This window comes from Rana temporaria, chromosome 10 (genome assembly GCF_905171775.1).
Source record: "Rana temporaria chromosome 10, aRanTem1.1, whole genome shotgun sequence".
Lineage (NCBI taxonomy): Eukaryota > Metazoa > Chordata > Amphibia > Anura > Ranidae > Rana > Rana temporaria.
The window spans coordinates 139159059-139176287 of NC_053498.1; the positions used below are offsets into that span (position 1 = coordinate 139159059).

The 17229-nt window shown below is 48.3% G+C and overlaps 1 protein-coding gene across 1 annotated transcript in view; it reads right to left on the reverse strand.

Annotated features, from left to right (window-relative positions):
• Window positions 1–17229, reverse strand: part of LOC120915682 (tumor necrosis factor receptor superfamily member 8-like) — a 59926-nt gene that overhangs the window by 33840 nt on the left and 8857 nt on the right. The window contains exon 3 of the mRNA XM_040326390.1: window positions 1183–1261. Within this exon, the coding sequence (XP_040182324.1) occupies window positions 1183–1261 (79 nt within the window). The remainder of the gene's footprint in view (window positions 1–1182; window positions 1262–17229) is intronic.

The window sequence follows — 17229 nt, forward strand, 5'->3', positions numbered from 1 at the left end:
TCCCATCAGAGTCCCCTGTTATATAAGGGTTCCCATCAGAGTCCCCTGTAACATCAGGTTCCCCATCAGAGTCCCCTGTTATATCAGGTTCCCCATCAAAGCCCCCTGTTACATCATGGTCCCCATCAGAGTCCCCTGTTATATCAGGATCCCCATCAAAGCCCCTGTTATATCAGGGTCCCCATCAAAGCCCCTGTTACATCAGGGTACCCATCAGAGCCCCCCCCTTATATCAGGTTCCCCATCAAAGCCCCCTGTTACATCAGGGTCCCCATCAGAGTCCCTTGTTATATCAGGGTCCCCATCAAAGCCCCCTGTTACATCAGGGTACCCATCAGAGCCCCCCCCCTTATATCAGGTTCCCCATCAAAGTCCCCTGTAACATCAGGTTCCCCATCAAAGTCCCTGTAACATCAGGTTCCCCATCAGAGTCCCCTGTTATATCAGGGTTCCCATCAGAGTCCCCTGTTATATCAGGGTTCCCATCAGAGTCCCCTGTTATATAAGGGTTCCCATCAGAGTCCCCTGTAACATCAGGTTCCCCATCAGAGTCCCCTGTAACATCAGGCTCCCCATCAGAGTCCCCTGTTATATCAGGGTTCCCATCAGAGTCCCCTGTATAATCAAGTTCTCAATCAGAGTCCCCTGTAACATCAGGTTCTCAGAGTCCCCTGTAACATCAGGTTCCCCATCAGCGTCCCCTGTTACATCAGAGTCCCCATCAGAGTCCCCTGTTACATCAGTGTCCCCATCAGAGTCCCCTCTTACATCAGGTTCCCCATCAGAGTCCCCTGTAACATCAGGTTCTCAATCAGAGTCCTATGTAACATCAGATTCCCCATCAGAGTCCCCTGTTACATCAGAGTCCCCATCAGAGTCCCCTCTTACATTAGAGGGCCGGTTAAAATCTCGCAATGGGCCATAGTTTGGAAACCCCTGCTCTAGAACATGGAGTATAATAATAATAATAATAATATTAATAATGGAGCTAAATGCCATCATATGCATGGACACGGACTATAATAGAGCTCTGTTTAGATCCATAAAAGAAATAAAACTGCCATATGGATCAGGACCAGGTGTTTTTACATCTGTGAGCAATGAACCCTTAAGCTGTATGTGTTGCTGAATCTATAAGTACTATTGGCAATAAGTAATGAATCAACATATTTTGTGACTGACCTTCAGGACACTTCCCACAGCATTGTTTGAGAGTTCGGTCGTAATATTCATGTTCATGACATGTGGAACTGGTCATCACCTAAAAAATAAAATGGGAATGTTCTGGGATACAAATCAAACACTTGAACCATCCTTGTTCCAATACCCCCCCCCCCCCCCGAAAGGTGTCCTTTCCCCCTCCCCCTGAAAGGTACCCTTTCCCCCTCCCCCTAAAAGGTGCCCTTTCCCCCTCCCCCTGAAAGGTACCCTTTCCCCCTCCTCCTAAAAGGTGCCCTTTCCCCCTCCCCTGAAAGGTGCCCTTTCCCCCTCCCCCTAAAAGGTACCCTTTCCCCCTCCCCCTGAAAGGTGCCCTTTCCCCCTCCCCCTAAAAGGTGCCCTTTTCCCCCTCCCCCTGAAAGGTGCCCTCCCCCCCCCTGAAAGGTGTCCTTTCCCCCTCCCCCTGAAAGGTACCCTTTCCCCCTCCCCCTGAAAGGTACCCTTTCCCCCTCCCCCTAAAAGGTGTCCTTTCCCCCTCCCCCTGAAAGGTACCCTTCCCCCCTCCCCCTAAAAGGTGCCCTTTCCCCCTCCCCCTGAAAGGTGCCCCCCCCTGAAAGGTGTCCCTTTCCCCTCCCCCTGAAAGGTACCGTTTCCCCCTCCCCTAAAAGGTGCCCTTTCCCCCTCCCCCTGAAAGGTGCCCTCCCCCCCCCGAAAGGTGTCCTTTCCCCCTCCCCCTCCCCCTGAAAGGTACCCTTTCCCCCTCCCCCTAAAAGGTGCCCTTTCCCCCTCCCCCTAAAAGGTGGCCTTTCCCCCTCCCCCTGAAAGGTGCCAAATGTGGCACCAGAAGGGGGGCCGGGAGCAGATAAGCGGAGATTCCACTTTTGGGTGGAACTCCGCTTTAAGCAACTCTTTAGATATTGTACATTTGCATCAGTCCCTATACAGTACATACTAGGACCACTTTGGAGTCATTTAACCTACCAATTTTTTTTTTTAGATTGTGGGAGGAAACCGGAGTACCCGGAGGAAACCCACAAAAGCACAGAGAAAACTCCACACAAAGAGTGAACCGGCTGGAATTCGAACCGAGGACCTAACCACTGAACAGCCATACATGTAAGTGATAAATAGCTATTTCAGACACTTTGATAAATGAGAACAACTTTCATATATTCTGTGTAGCCCAGGCAAGGCACGAAACAATAAACTGCTACACTGAGCGCTGACACACTAACCCAATTCACTTTCCATACTGCTGACAACGTATAGTGGAAAACGTCACTCCGATTCGGTTGTAGATTGGTATGCAAATTTGTATTGTGTGTGAGCTTCTGGAAAATATGCAAATTCTAATCACCGCAATTCATCTTTGTGTGGAGGCAGGGCGGCTCCCAGATGTCCTGAACAATATATGTGATGAAGCAGCATGAAATAATGATTATGACATGAAGAATATACAAGCACCACAGGTGCCAGATCAATGGTAGAAATGTCCAAAAGTGCTTTCATTGTTCACAAAAATACTATAAACATCAACACGTTTCGGGGACACTCCCTCCTTCATCAGGGCTACCAGAATACAAAAATATTCATTATAAAAAAAAATGATAAGGCCTAGTCAAATAAACACAAGAGGATCCTGTAGTGTAGAGCAAAAAAAAAAAAAAACAGGCAGTCTGCCAAGTATCATGACATTAGCTGCTGAGCTAACTATACACATTATAACGTTTTGTTCTTTAGATCAAAGTAATGAAGGTGTGAGACCTGTTTCCCAACTGGCCAAAACATCAGGGGACCCTATTGGATGCCTGACGTCGAGCCAAGGAGGAAGTCGCTGGAGCCAGAGAGGAAACCCAATAGCCTGGAGCCGCTGCCTGGCCCCTGCACCCACTAGCCTGGAGCCGGTGCCCGGACCCCGCACCGCTAGCCCGGAGCCTCTGCCTGGACCATGCATCTGCTAGCCTGGAGCTGCTGCCCGCACCCCGCTAGCCTGGAGCTGCTGCCCGCACCCCGCTAGCCTGGAGCTGCTGCCTGGACCCCGCACCTACTAGACTGGAGCCGCTGCCTGGACCCTGCATCCGCTTGCCTGGAGCCGGTGCCTGGACCCCGCACCCGCTAGCCTGAAGCTGCTGTCCGGACCAACACCGACTAGCCTGAAGCCGCTGCCCAGACCCCGCTAGCCTGGAGCTGCTGCCCGGACCCTGCACCCACTAGCCTGGAGCCGCTGCCCAGACGCCGCACCCGCTAGCCTGGAGCCGCTGCCTGGAACATGCACCTGCTAGCCTGGAGCCGCTGCCCAGACGCCGCACCCGCTAGCCTGGAGCCGCTGCCCGCATCCCGCTAGCTTGGAGCTGCTGCCCCGACCCCGCACCCGTTAGCCTGGAGCTGCTGCCCGGACCCCGCCCCGCTAGCCTGGACCTGCTGCCCAGACGCCGCACCTGCTAGCCTGGAGCCGCTGCCTGGAACATGCACCTGCTAGCCTGGAGCCGCTGCCCGCACCCTGCTAGCCTGGACCCCGCTCCTGCTAGACTGGAGCCACTGCCTGGACCCCGCACCCGCTAGCCCGGAGCTGCTGCCCGGACCCACATCCACTAGCCTGGAGCCGCTGCCCACTGGGCAGCAGCTCCAGGCTAGCGGGGTGCGGTTAGTGGCTAGCCAGGAGCTGCTGCCCGGACCCCGCACCTGCTAGCCTGGAGCCGCTGCCCAGACGCCGCTAGCTTGGAGCTGCTGCCCGGACCCCACACCTGCTAGCCTGGAGCTGCTGCCTGGACCCCACACCCACTAGCCTGGAGCCGCTGCCCGGACCCCGAACCTGCTAGCCTGGAGCTGCTGCCCGGACCCCGCAACCGATAGCTTGGAGCCACTGCCCAAATGCCGCACCCACTAGCCTGGAGCTGCTGCCCAGACCCCACACCCACTAGCCTGGAGCCACTGCCTGGACCCCGTACCTGCCAGCCTGGAGCCGCTGCCCACACCCCGCCACACTGGATGACACCCCCCATTTATCTGGATCTATCTATCCAGGTAAGTGCCGGACCAACCGGCAGACGCACATGGGGGGTTGTTAGTGCCGTGCCGCCGGGGGGCTGGTTGTTTGCCGCCCCCCCAAACAAAAAACCCACCAGCCACCACTGCCTTTAGTAGTATTCATTTATAGGTGAGCAATAAGCAAAACAGTGTATTCAGTATTCAAGTACAAAATCCAGAATTTGGTTGGTGAAAAGTTATGTACTTGAATCATCTGAGAGGGGAATAATTTGACTTTCACTAGAGGTTCTGCTATAGCTGAAAACACATACCGAGCTTTGACCTGTACAACTGTTGTTTTTTTTCTAATTCTGTCAGGAGTTCCCCTTTAAACAGAATAAACAGTTTGCCCCTGGAGGGCTGCAGTGCTGCTACAGCTACACGCTCTCATCCTGAAAGTGGTCTTTTACTACAAATATGAGATCACCGGCGATGACCCCACTTGCCTTTCCTGAGATGAGTTGGCTCTGCCTGGAAATAAGATTACTGATGAGTAAACAGAAAAATCATTATTAATGAAGTAATTTAGCACTAAAAGGGTTTTGTGGGTTTAGATAACCTAAAGACAGACAGTCGTGACAAACGGCAATATGGCGCAAGCAAAAGCGGCTACGTGAAAAATGTATTTTCTAAACACTGACATGCCAGGGATGAGTTAAAGTGTATGTATAGTCATCTTTTTTATCATTTTTGGATAGAAAGCTGAGGGGTTGGGGTCTTTCTCAGTTTTTTTTTATCACTAGCTAGAAGGAAGGAGTGGTGTGTTGGATCCCTTAACCACTTAAGAACCGGACCAATATGCAGGTTAAGGACCTTGCCCCTTTCTGCGATTCGGCACTGCGTCGCTTTAACTGACAATTGCGCGGTCGTGCGACGTGGCTCCCAAACAAAATTGACGTCCTTTTTTTCCCCACAAATAGAGCTTTCTTTTGGTGGTATTTGATCACCTCTGCGAATTTAATTTTTTGCTCTATAAACAAAAATAAAGCGGAGATTTTGAAAAAAATTCAATATTTTTTACTTTTTGCTATAATAAGTATCCCCCAAAAAAGATATATATAAAAAAAATGTTTTCCTCAGTTTAGGGCGATACGTATTCTTCTACCTATTTTTGGTAAAAAAACTATTGGTTTGCCCAAAATTTATAGCGTTAACAAAATAGGGGATAGTTTTATGGCATTTTTATTAATAATTTTTTTTTTACTAGTAATGGCGGCGATCAGCCATTTTTTTTTGTGACTGCGACATTATGGCGGACACATCGGACACTTTTTACACATTTTTGGGACCATTTGTCATTTTCACAGCGAAAAATGCACTGATAACTGTGAAAATGACACTGGCAATGAAGGGGTTTACCACTAGGGGGCGCTAAGGGGTTAAGTGTGCCCTAAGGGAGTGATTCTTACTGTAGGCGTGACATCACTGATCGTCGTTCCCTATATCAGACAATCAGTGTCACTGCCTCACAAAAGAACGGGGAAGGTGTGTTTACACACACCTCTCCCTGTTCTTCAGCTCCTGTGACCGATCGCGGGACACCGGCACCATGAGCAGCGTGCTCGCGACCCCATGGCTGGGCTCTTAAAGGCAACGTACAGGTACGTGCCTGTGCCCAGCCGTGCCATTCTGCCGGCGTATATCGGCGTGAAGGGGTCCTTAAGTGGTTAAGGAAGAATTCCAGGTATAGTATTTTTTCATAGTTACATTGGTCCATTGGCATGCGCGCGGGAGCTGACGGTCACGTCATGGGCACTATAGAAACGGCACAGATGGTGCCCTTTCTTTAGTGCACATGCGCCGATTATGTCAGCGCCAGCTTTTATGGCGAATATCTCCTAAACCGTAGAGCAGGGGTCCTCAAACTACGACCCTCCAGTTGTTCAGGAACTACAATTCCCATCATGCCCCAGTCATGTCTGTGAATGTTGGAGCTTTGCAATGCCTCATGGGACTTGTAGTTCCGCAACAGCTGGAGGGCCGTAGTTTGAAGATCCCTGCCGTAGAGGTTTAGGAGATATTTCTTGTACCTACGGGTAAGCCTTATTATAGGCTTACCTGTAGAAAAATGTGGTTGTACAGGGTGTACATCCACTTTAAGGGGGAGTACGAAAGTCACCTGGATATCTATACAGTTACAAGTAGACATGTGCACCATGAAATATTTTGTTTCGGAATTCCGTTTTCGTCAAAAAAATGTTTTTATTTAGTTACTCCCGAAATTCATTTTTATTTATTTAGTTTCGTTAAAAAATGCTTTAGTCCGAAAATCCGAATTAATGAAGGTCAAATCTGTCAAATGAAGTCTTATGGTGTCTGTCGAATGTTCTAAGAAGATTCGACGGAGCAGCTAAACTGTACGACGCCGCAATCGTACATTTCCGGTCGAATGTTCCGCCTACAAGCTATAGTAGAATTCTAATGTATGACTAGCAGGGCTTTTTTTCAGCGGGAACTTGGGGGAACTCAGTTCCACCACCTTTGGCTCAGACCCTTTGGTGCCGGCTCACCACAATCACTTGTAAACACAGAATTCTGGTTTCTGTGTTTACAAGTGACAGCTCTGCACTCTGTGTGTAACCCCCCTGAACTCTGCACTCTGTATGTAATGCAATTCTGGTATTTAATGCCTCTTTAAGACTTTTCTACTGTTTGTGAAATCTGAACCGGAAATGTACGATCGCGGCGTGATACAGTTTAGCTGCTTGTCGAATCTTCTTAGAACATTGGATTTGATTGACAGCAGTGGAAACCAATGGCTGCTATCTGTCTATCTAATCAGGACCGTCCAGAGCTGGTGTGCTCATCCCCATCACAGGAATTACGGGGCTCAGGTTAGTAAAAGAGGGGCTGGGGGGGGGCTGCTGCATGACAGGAGGGTTTTCACCTTAATGCATAGAATACAATCCCTTTAAAAAGTTGAATATAATACAATTATATATATATATATATATATATATATATATATATATATATATATATATATATCTATCTTTAAAAACTGTCCATTTTGGTGTCGGTTTTCGGCCAAGTCCATCATGAATTTTCGGTTTCGATTCAGAATTTTCATTTCGGAGCACAACTATCGTACTGTTTATTACGTTGTCTAGACAATTCCTAGAAGACGTTGTCTAGACTTATCTCTTCAAATTACCGCCACCCAGTTAGCCCTATAAAAAAAAAAAAAAAAATCCTGAATCCAATGCATTTCGCCCAAATCTTCCAATTTCTGCTGAAACTTTGTGGAGATAAAATCTTGTTTTCTCATTTTTTTTCTCATCCCTAGACGGGGTCAGTGACGCCAGCACGCTTATTTCTCTGAGAACATTTTTTCTTCTGAATACAAAACGTTCATGTTCAAGTGAACTGAACTTCTCTACAGGCAAAGAGATCTATTTTCTGAGAATCGCACTGATCATTATCTAGAAGTTTGGCCTCCACCGTGCTAAACTGAGCAAAAGGAAACCTAGTAAAGTCATTCAAACATTACTAAGAATCTTCTCCCAGTCTTCTTTTCGGGGTCTAAACCTTTGATAGGATTGGTTAGTTGGGCCACAATGATGTCACTCTCACACATGAACCGGGGAATTCACATTATCACAGCATAGAGCAGCACTGTACATATGCTCTGAGCTGTGCATGCGTGGCCCTGTGTACATTAAGGCCCCTTTCACATTTATACGACTTCAAAGTCGTGTGATTTTGCGGCCGCGATTTTGCCGCGATTTTACCGCGATTTTGCCGCGATTTGGGATCAGTACAACTCCGACTTTGCCACAACTTTGGCATTAACCAATAAAAACATACATGGTGTGAGGCAATTCCTTTTCCTGCCACCACAGTTGTCATTGCTGCTGCGGCAGTAGCAGTGCATGAGGAAGAAGAGGAGAAGACGTTGATATTAGGTACATCCCATCATTGCCAATTGTGAAGATAGGGGTCAATTTTGGGTCCTCTATAATGAAGCATGAGAAGAATGCTCCTAACATTGGTGGTCAGTAGGAAGAATGTTCCTTACATTGGTGGTCAGTGGGAAGAATGCTCCTTACATTGGTGGTCAGTGAGAAGAATGTCCCTTACATTGGTGGTCAGTGGGAAGAATGCTCCTTACATTGGTGGTCAGTGAGAAGAATGTCCCTTACATTGGTGGTCAGTGAGAAGAATGCTCCTAACATTGGTGGTCAGTGGGAAGAATGCTCCTTACATTGGTGGTCAGTGGGAAGAATGTCCCTTACATTGGTGGTCAGTGAGAAGAATGTCCCTTACATTGGTGGTCAGTGGGAAGAATGCTCCTTACATTGGTGATCAGTGGGAAGAATGCTCCTTACATTGGCGGTCAATGGAAAGAATGCTCCTTACATTGGCGGTCAGTGGAAAGGATGTCCCTTACATTGGTGGTCAGTGGGAAGAATGCTCCTTACATTGGTGGTCAGTGGGAAGAATGCTCCTTATATTGGCGGTCAGTGGAAAGGATGTCCCTTACATTGGTGATCAGTGGGAAGAATGTCCCTTACATTGGTGGTCAGTGGGAAGAATGCTCCTTACATTGGTGGTCAGTGAGAACAATGCTCCTTACATTGGTGGTCAGTGGGAAGAATGTCCCTTACATTGGTGATCAGTGGGAAGAATGTTCCTTACACTGGTGATCAGTGAGAAGAATGTCCCTTACATTGGTGATCAGTGGGAAGAACGTCCCTTACATTGGTGATCAGTGGGAAGAATGTTCCTTACATTGGTGATCAGTAAGAAGAATGTTCCTTACATTGGTGATCAGTGGGAAGAATGTTCCTTACACTGGTGATCAGTGAGAAGAATGTCCCTTACATTGGTGATCAGTGAGAAGAATGTTCCTTACATTGGTGATCAGTGGGAAGAATGCTCCTTACATTGGTGGTCAGTGAGAAGAATGCTCCTTACATTGGTGGTGAGTGGGAAGAATGCTCCTTAAATTGGTTGTCAGTGGGAAGAATGTTCCTTACATTGGTGATCAGTGGGAAGAATGTCCCTTACATTGGTGATCAGTGGGAAGAATGTTCCTTACATTGGTGATCAGTGAGAAGAATGTCCCTTACATTGGTGATCAGTGAGAAGAATGTCCCTTACATTGGTGATCAGTGGGAAGAATGTTCCTTACATTGGTGATCAGTGAGAAGAATGTTCCTTACATTGGTGATCAGTGGGAAGAATGTTCCTTACATTGGTGATCAGTGGGAAGAATGTTCCTTACATTGGTGATCAGTGGGAAGAATGTCCTTACATTGGTGATCAGTGGGAAGAATGTCCCTTACATTGGTGATCAGTGAGAAGAATGCTCCTTACATTGGTGATCAGTGAGAAGAATGTCCCTTACATTGGTGATCAGTGGGAAAAATGTCCCTTACATTGGTGATCAGTGGGAAGAATGTTCCTTACATTGGTGGACAGTGGGAAGAATGTCCCTTACATTGGTGATCAGTGGGAAGACTGTTCCTTACATTGGTGGTCAGTGGGAAGAAGGAGGAGGACACACCCAAGGAGCTCTCTGAGAGATCCAACCTTTTTTCAAGCCTGGGCCTTGCCTGCTAGCTTGGCCCAGGAATAATGCCTGATCCTGGGGGAGGCCCTGGGACGGATGCCCCTGATGATACGGGGCCTAGTGAGGAGGAGGAGGTGGTGCAGGATCTGACTGTGGGTCCAGGCCCTGGTGAGAATACGGATGTATTCAGACAAAAGGTAATCGATCGTTTTCGGGCGATCGGAAGAGCGGAGGAGAAACTTAAAAGTTTGAAAGCTGAACATAAAAACTTCAAAACCAAGTACTTCCAGGCCTGGAGTAAGAACCGTTCAGCCATGAAGCCTGAGCTACAAGAGATGGAGGAGAAAGTGAAGGTACAATCTTTACTATTGGAGAAGTTAAAAGATAAAAGTGGAGCTTTTTCTGAAAAATTTAAAAATGAGAGGAGATTTGCCAGCCAGACCTCTGTGGATCAGCGGCAGTCGCAGGTTACAGACAACCCGGGTCCATCTGCCTCTGCGCCTCTCCCCCCATGTCAGGCTGGGGAATCGCCAGCGGCAACCAGCCAGGGGGTTGAGGGTCAACATGGCACCTTACGTTTCATCCAGCAGATGGAGTCACCCCTAAGGGCAGACAGGTCTGCTGGTGAGGCATCAGAAGTCGCTGTGGAGTCGCAGAGGGGTCGCAGACCGGCACTGGTGGAGAAATCACAGTGTACTGTGCAGCCGCTTTCCAACATGTCTGCCCCTCCAGCTGCAGTGAGTGGTGTCCCGGCTAAAGTGGACGGTGTCCCGGCTAAAGTGAGTGGTGTTTCTGCTGTGGAGAAATCCTCTGCAGACATGAAGGGAAAACCCCTGGCAGAGGTGTCACCAGCCCACCAGAGCAGTATGGATGGATCTACATCATGTGCCCTGCAAATGGATTCTGTTGTGACTGCTGGGATCTGTGGTTCTACAACCAAGATGGCTGCCAGCTCCAAAGAGCCAGTTTCAGCCTCACCTGGGCTGACTGATGCAGGTGGGGGAGGGGAGCAGCACAGTGCAGCATGTGGAGTGGAAACAGCGATGGAAGCCTCCTGCACTGGTTCACCTGTTGCTGGATTACAACAACCTTCACCCTGCTCAGTTGACAATCCTGCCCTGATGGAGAAGAGTCTGCCTGGAGGTGAAGTATGTGTGGATACCGCTGTGAATGTGGACACGGCAGGAATTATTAATGTGCCAGGAAATAATGACCGTAATATTATTGATGAAGCAATGGATGTGGTGGGTGGTGGTGAAGGGGTTAACAATGACATTTTTCCTCCTGCTCAGCAGAGGAAAGACTTAGCTGTGCAATCATCTGCCAAACGCACAACTGGACCCTCTGCGGGGAGGTCTGTGAACAACTGCAGCTATGCAGCAGTTTTGGGGAATCGCACCAAGGAGGGTGGGGGGAATGGTGCAAATGTTGGTGGTCACAATTTGGGGGGGTTTAGTGGTGGGGTGGTTGGTGGGTATAAGAGAAGAAACGTGGTCCAGTTGAAGTGGGAGGGGGAGGGGACCCCACCAGTAAGGGGGAGGGTGGCAGAGTTGATCCTGGAAATGGGGTTCAAAGTCGCTGACATTTTTGCTTTGATTTGTCCTGTTGGGAGTTGGGAATTTGATTTATCCTTTGTAAAGCCTGAGGGTCTGGATTTATTTTGGGAACGTTTTAGGGGGCGCAGGGACCTTCCGCAGTGGAATGGTTGGATGCCAAAGGTGGTTTCCAGGCAGCCTCTAATAAAATCAGTGACGATCCTCGTGCGTAATGAATCCATCCCAGAGGCTGATTTGGTAGTATGGTTACGCCGATATGGTGAGGTCCTCGCTCCACTGCGGAAGGTCCTTGATCAGCATGGGATATGGACAGGGGCCTGGACAGTGTCACTAAAATTGGGGGTACAGGGAAATGTTGTTCAACATCTGCCCTGTTCAGCCTTTCTGGGGAGGGACAGGCTGACCATTTTTTACCAGGGTCAGCCTAAGGTGTGCAATAAATGTGGTGACAAGGGCCATTTTGCCTCCACCTGCACCCGCAAGAAATGCTCTTTGTGCCAGGAGCTCGGCCATTTGGCTAAAGACTGTACTGACATTCGGTGCAATTTGTGCCAAAAACTTGGTCACCCCTACAGTCAATGCCCGGAGGCATTACATAACCTGCCAGGGTTGGAGGCTGAGCTGCAGAGGCTGGATAAGGAGGATGAGGCCACTGAAACTCTTGTTGTCCCTCCTGTGTCTGTGACACCTGTTTCTGTTCCCCCTAGTGATGTGGTCCCTGAGTCTGTCCCTTCTGTGTCTGTGACATCTGTTTCTGTTCCCCCTAGTGATGTGGTCCCTGAGTCTGTTCCTTCTGTGTCTGTGACATCTGTTTCTGTTCCCCCTAGAGATGTGGTCCCTAAATCTGTCCCTCCTGTGCCTAATCCATCTATTCGTAGATCCTCCAGACTGGCGGAGGCTGCTGGGGGGGCAGGTTTAGCGGATCTTCCCACTCAGCCTCCAGTCCCTGCCCCTCGGCAGCGCAAGCGTGGTCAGGGGAATGTGGGGGTGCTGGATGGGGGTGGGGCTGATGGAGGGGTGTCCATACCCTATGTCTCACATTCAGTTGATGGGGATTCAGATTAGGAGGGGTGGGAGACGATCAGGAGGAAGAAAAAAAAGAAGAGAAAGGCTAGAAAACCGGTCGTCTCTTCCTCAGAGTCGGATCCAAGAGGGGTTCCCCTTGGTAACACCTTTTCTGTGTTGTCGGGTGATGAGATGTCTTTGTCTTCTCCCTTATCATCTATGGATGAGGGGGAGTCACGTAGTTTGAAGAGAGCGGTTTCTGGTGATGAGAGTGTGGTGAAGGTCAAGAAACGACTACCCCAATCATCCTGATGGCAGTTCCCCCTCCGATAAAGGTGGCGACCATTAATGTCGCCAGCATTAAATCTGCAAGAGCTCGTGATATGGCCTTATTTTTGCTCAGCGAGTTTGATGCCGAGATTTTATTTTTGCAAGAGACCTGGCTCCATACTTTGGCCGATGTCCATCTGGCAAAAAGGGAGTGGAGATGCGGTCCCTCCTTTTGGTCTCTTGCGGCTGAGCCCTGCAGCGGAGTTGCGGTACTTTTTAAAACCGATATGGTAACGTGCCGGCGGGTAATTGAGGTAGAAATAGGTAGATGCATGGTGTTGGACGTTTCTGTTAGGGGGCATGACCTGCGCCTGATCAATATCTATGGGCCGCAGTCAAGGTGGGGCAGGAAATGCCTCCTCACAGAGATCAAGCCCTTCCTTTTTACGTCCCAGCAGGTTGTCTTTGGAGGTGACTTTAACACCATCATTAGGCCTGAAGACAGGAGAGGCTCCATAGACAGGCTGGGATACGATAGCGTTTTTCTTAGAGATATGGTGAGACAAGCAGGCCTGGTAGATGTGCATATTAAGCACTGCCCTAGCAGCACGGGATTCACATTTCAGAGAGGGAATAGTCAGAGTAGGATAGATAGGTTTTTTTTTAAAGGAGAACTCTGCTTTCTCGGCTCCTGAGTTGAGGGCGGTGGAGTTCTCTGACCACTGTATGCTGTCTGTGACTCTGAATGCCTCGGACACTCCACCCAGGGGAAGGGGTACCTGGAAACTGAATTCGGCTCTCCTGGAAGATGTAGAGGTAAGACAATCCTTTGAGGATTTTTTTCAGGCACAGGTTTCTATTCTGGACTTTTGCAGCAGTAAGTCAGAGTGGTGGGAGCTTGTGAAACAAAGGGCAATTGGACTTTTCAAGGCCATAGGTAAGAAGAAGCAGCTTGGTATGTTCATTGCCTACCAGCATTTGCGGAGGAAGCTTGATCGTCTTGTCTCGTATGGAGGAGATCCAGGGGAGATCTCTGAGGTGAAATTTTTTGGCGCTTGTCGTCAGTGGCAGGCGATTTGTTGTCCAGTCATCAGCACTGCTCAGTCCAAGGTAGAAGCACCTTTTCAGCGATTTTAGCTGTCCGGGAGGCTTTGGAACGATGCAGGGCTGCTGGATGGAGAAAGTACTTGCTGGCACTTGATCAGGCGAAGGCTTTTGATAGAGTCAATCACGAGTACCTGTATTTGCTACTTGGTAGATACGGCCTGCAGGGGAGGTTTAGAGATTGGCTGAAGACATTATATAGAGGGGCTGAGAGCTTCCCACTGGTTAATGGTTGGGTTGGACGGCCTTTTGGGGTTGGCTCTGGTGTGCGCCAGGGATGTCCTCTGAGCCCCCTGCTATATGTATTCGCAATTGACCGCTTCATAAAAAGGCTAGAGTGTGGATCGTTGTGCGGGGTGCCTTTGGGCATTGCTGGTGTGCCACCCTTGAAGGTCGTGGCCTACGCCGATGATGTGTCTGTTATTGTCTCTGGGACGGAGGAGGCGCAGGAGGTGGTCTCTATGATAGAGCAGTACACGGAGGCCTCTGGTTCTAAAGTCAACCATGAAAAGAGTGAAGTTTTCTGGATGGGTGAGGAGGGTGAAAGCTTCGAACTTCCGGATGCCTTCCCAGAGCCCCAGCAGGAAATTAAAGTGTTGGGCATCAAATTTGGTCCTGGTGACTATGGTCATCGAAATTGGGAAAGCAGGTTGGTGTGTGCCAATGCCAAAGTAGCAAGCTGGAAGAAATGGAGGCTTTCCTTGAGGGAGAGGGTTGACTTGATCAAAACGTACCTGGTCCCAATCTTTTTATATGTCAGCTTCGTCTGTATCTTGCCATCATCTCTCTATGCAAGGGTGTACAGCTGTTTTTTCCAACTGTTATGGGGAAATAGGCTGAACCTGATCAAACGCAATGTAACTTACCTGTCTAGGCGGGAGGGTGGCCTAGGAATGGTCAACCCAATAGTTTTCTTTTCTCTGCTCTTTTTAAAGTACAATCTTGGTAACATGCTAGCAGAGAACCCGCCAGGATGGGTGGGTATTTTTCAGTCTTGTTTTAGGCCTTTTCTGCGATGCTGGGAAGATGGCGGGCCAGTGAAAAGTCTGAGAGTCCAACATGGCAAGCTCCCGGCTTATGTTGCCCCGTGTCTGAAAATACTTCGGCAGTGGCAGGTGACAGCGGAGGATATCAAGTCCCTCCCCAGGAAGCTTCTGGAGAAGAGAATTTTGAGCTCGGCTTTCAGTGTGTCACTGGCCTTAAGGGATTGCCCAGGCTCTGTAATGAGGGAGGGATTGCGTTTAATCAATTTAGAAAGAATCCCTCTGAAGTTTAGGGATCAAGCTTGGCTCGCTTTCCATGGAAGGCTCTATGTGAGAGGGAACCTGAAGAATCGCTCTGTAGATGATCGGGATTGTCCTAGAGCGGAGTGTGTTGGTAAAGTGGAGTCTATGGACCACTTTTTGCTGCAGTGTCCCTTTAACATAGAGGTGTATAAAAGGGTGGGGAGGGCTCTAGGCATTCCCTTTTTCTATCGCATGAGTTATGCGGAGTGGGTGTACGGGGCATTCCCGACTTGCTGGGATTTTGATTTCAATACACTTTTTCTAGTAGTATAGTTGTCCGTTACTTCACATGGAATGCACGGTGCCAGATTACCCTGCGGAAGAAAGTCCTCTCTGTCGAGGTGGTGGTGCACGATATTCTGGGTGAGGTTGGGAAAATTCGGGGTCTTGAGAAGGGCAGGGAACCTCGGGCGGTCTGGAAGAGGGCGTGGAGGAATATCAGACCTGCCTTTGGTGAGCTGCCCGTCTCTGAGTGAGGAGTTCTTTTCCTTTTCTGTCTCTTTCACTCCCTTAGCTTTTGTTGGTTAGTATCTTTTTGAAGAAGGGCTGCATGCATAATGGGTGCGGGTTTGTTTCTTGACCTTGTAGGTTTGTCTGGTGTAGTGGTGTGAGTTGTAGTAGGATTTATTTCACCAGTGGTTACATAATTTTTGCTTTGCTGTAAAGTCTTTTGTTTGAGAGCAGATTTGCTATATTTATTTTCATTTATGTAAATATGTATATATTTATGTATTTTTTATATATAGTGATTTTATGCTTTTTGTTTGCAAGACTTTTAATAAACAAAATTGGGAAGAATGTTCCTTACATTGGTGATCAGTGGGAAGAATGTTCCTTACATTGGTGATCAGTGGGAAGAATGTCCTTACATTGGTGATCAGTGGGAAGAATGCTCCTTACATTGGTGATCAGTGGGAAAAATGTCCCTTACATTGGTGATCAGTGGGAAGAATGTTCCTTACATTGGTGATCAGTGGAAAGAATGTCCCTTACATTGGTGATCAGTGGGAAAAATGTCCCTTACATTGGTGATCAGTGGGAAAAATGTCCCTTACATTGGTGATCAGTGAGAAGAATGTCCCTTACATTGGTGATCAGTGAGAAGAATGTTCCTTACATTGGTGATCAGTGGGAAGAATGTTCCTTACATTGGTGATCAGTGGGAAGAATGCTCCTTACATTGGTGATCAGTGAGAAGAATGTCCCTTACATTGGTGATCAGTGGGAAAAATGTCCCTTACATTGGTGATCAGTGGGAAAAATGTCCCTTACATTGGTGATCAGTGAGAAGAATGTCCCTTACATTGGTGATCAGTGGGAAGAATGTTCCTTACATTGGTGATCAGTGAGAAGAATGTTCCTTACATTGGTGATCAGTGGGAAGAATGTTCCTTACATTGGTGATCAGTGAGAAGAATGTTCCTTACATTGGTGATCAGTGGGAAGAATGTTCCTTACATTGGTGATCAGTGAGAAGAATGTTCCTTACATTGGTGATCAGTGGGAAGAATGTCCCTTACATTGGTGATCAGTGGGAAAAATGTCCCTTACATTGGTGATCAGTGGGAAGAATGTCCCTTACATTGGTGATCAGTGGGAAGAATGATCCTTACATTGGTGATCAGTGGGAAGAATGTTCCTTACATTGGTGATCAGTGGGAAGAATGTCCCTTACATTGGTGATCAGTGGGAAGAATGTTCCTTACATTGGTGATCAGTGAGAAGAATGTCCCTTACATTGGTGATCAGTGGGAAGAATGTTCCTTACATTGGTGATCAGTGGGACGAATGTTCCTTACATTGGTGATCAGTGGGATGAATGTTCCTTACATTGGTGATCAGTGAGAAGAATGTTCCTTACATTGGTGGACAGTGGGAAGAATGTCCCTTACATTGGTGATCAGTGGGAAGACTGTTCCTTACATTGGTGGTCAGTGGGAAGAATGCTCCTTACATTGGCGGTCAGTGGAAAGGATGTGCTTTACATTGGTGGTCAGTGGAAAGGATGTCCCTTACATTGGTGGTCAGTGAGAAGAATGTCCCTTACATTGGTGGTCAGTGAGAAGAATGTCCCTTACATTGGTGGTCAGTGAGAAGAATGTTCCTTACATTGGTGGTCAGTGGAAAGGATGTCCCTTACATTGGTGATCAGTGGGAAGAGTGCTCCTTACATTGGTGGTCAGTGAGAAGAATGTCCCCTTCATTGGTGGTCTGGGTCATTGTCTTTGTAGTTTGTCTTTGTAGTTTGGGTCACACAAATCATAAATAGCTGGGCACTCACGGATAAATCGAATGATTTGCTCATTAT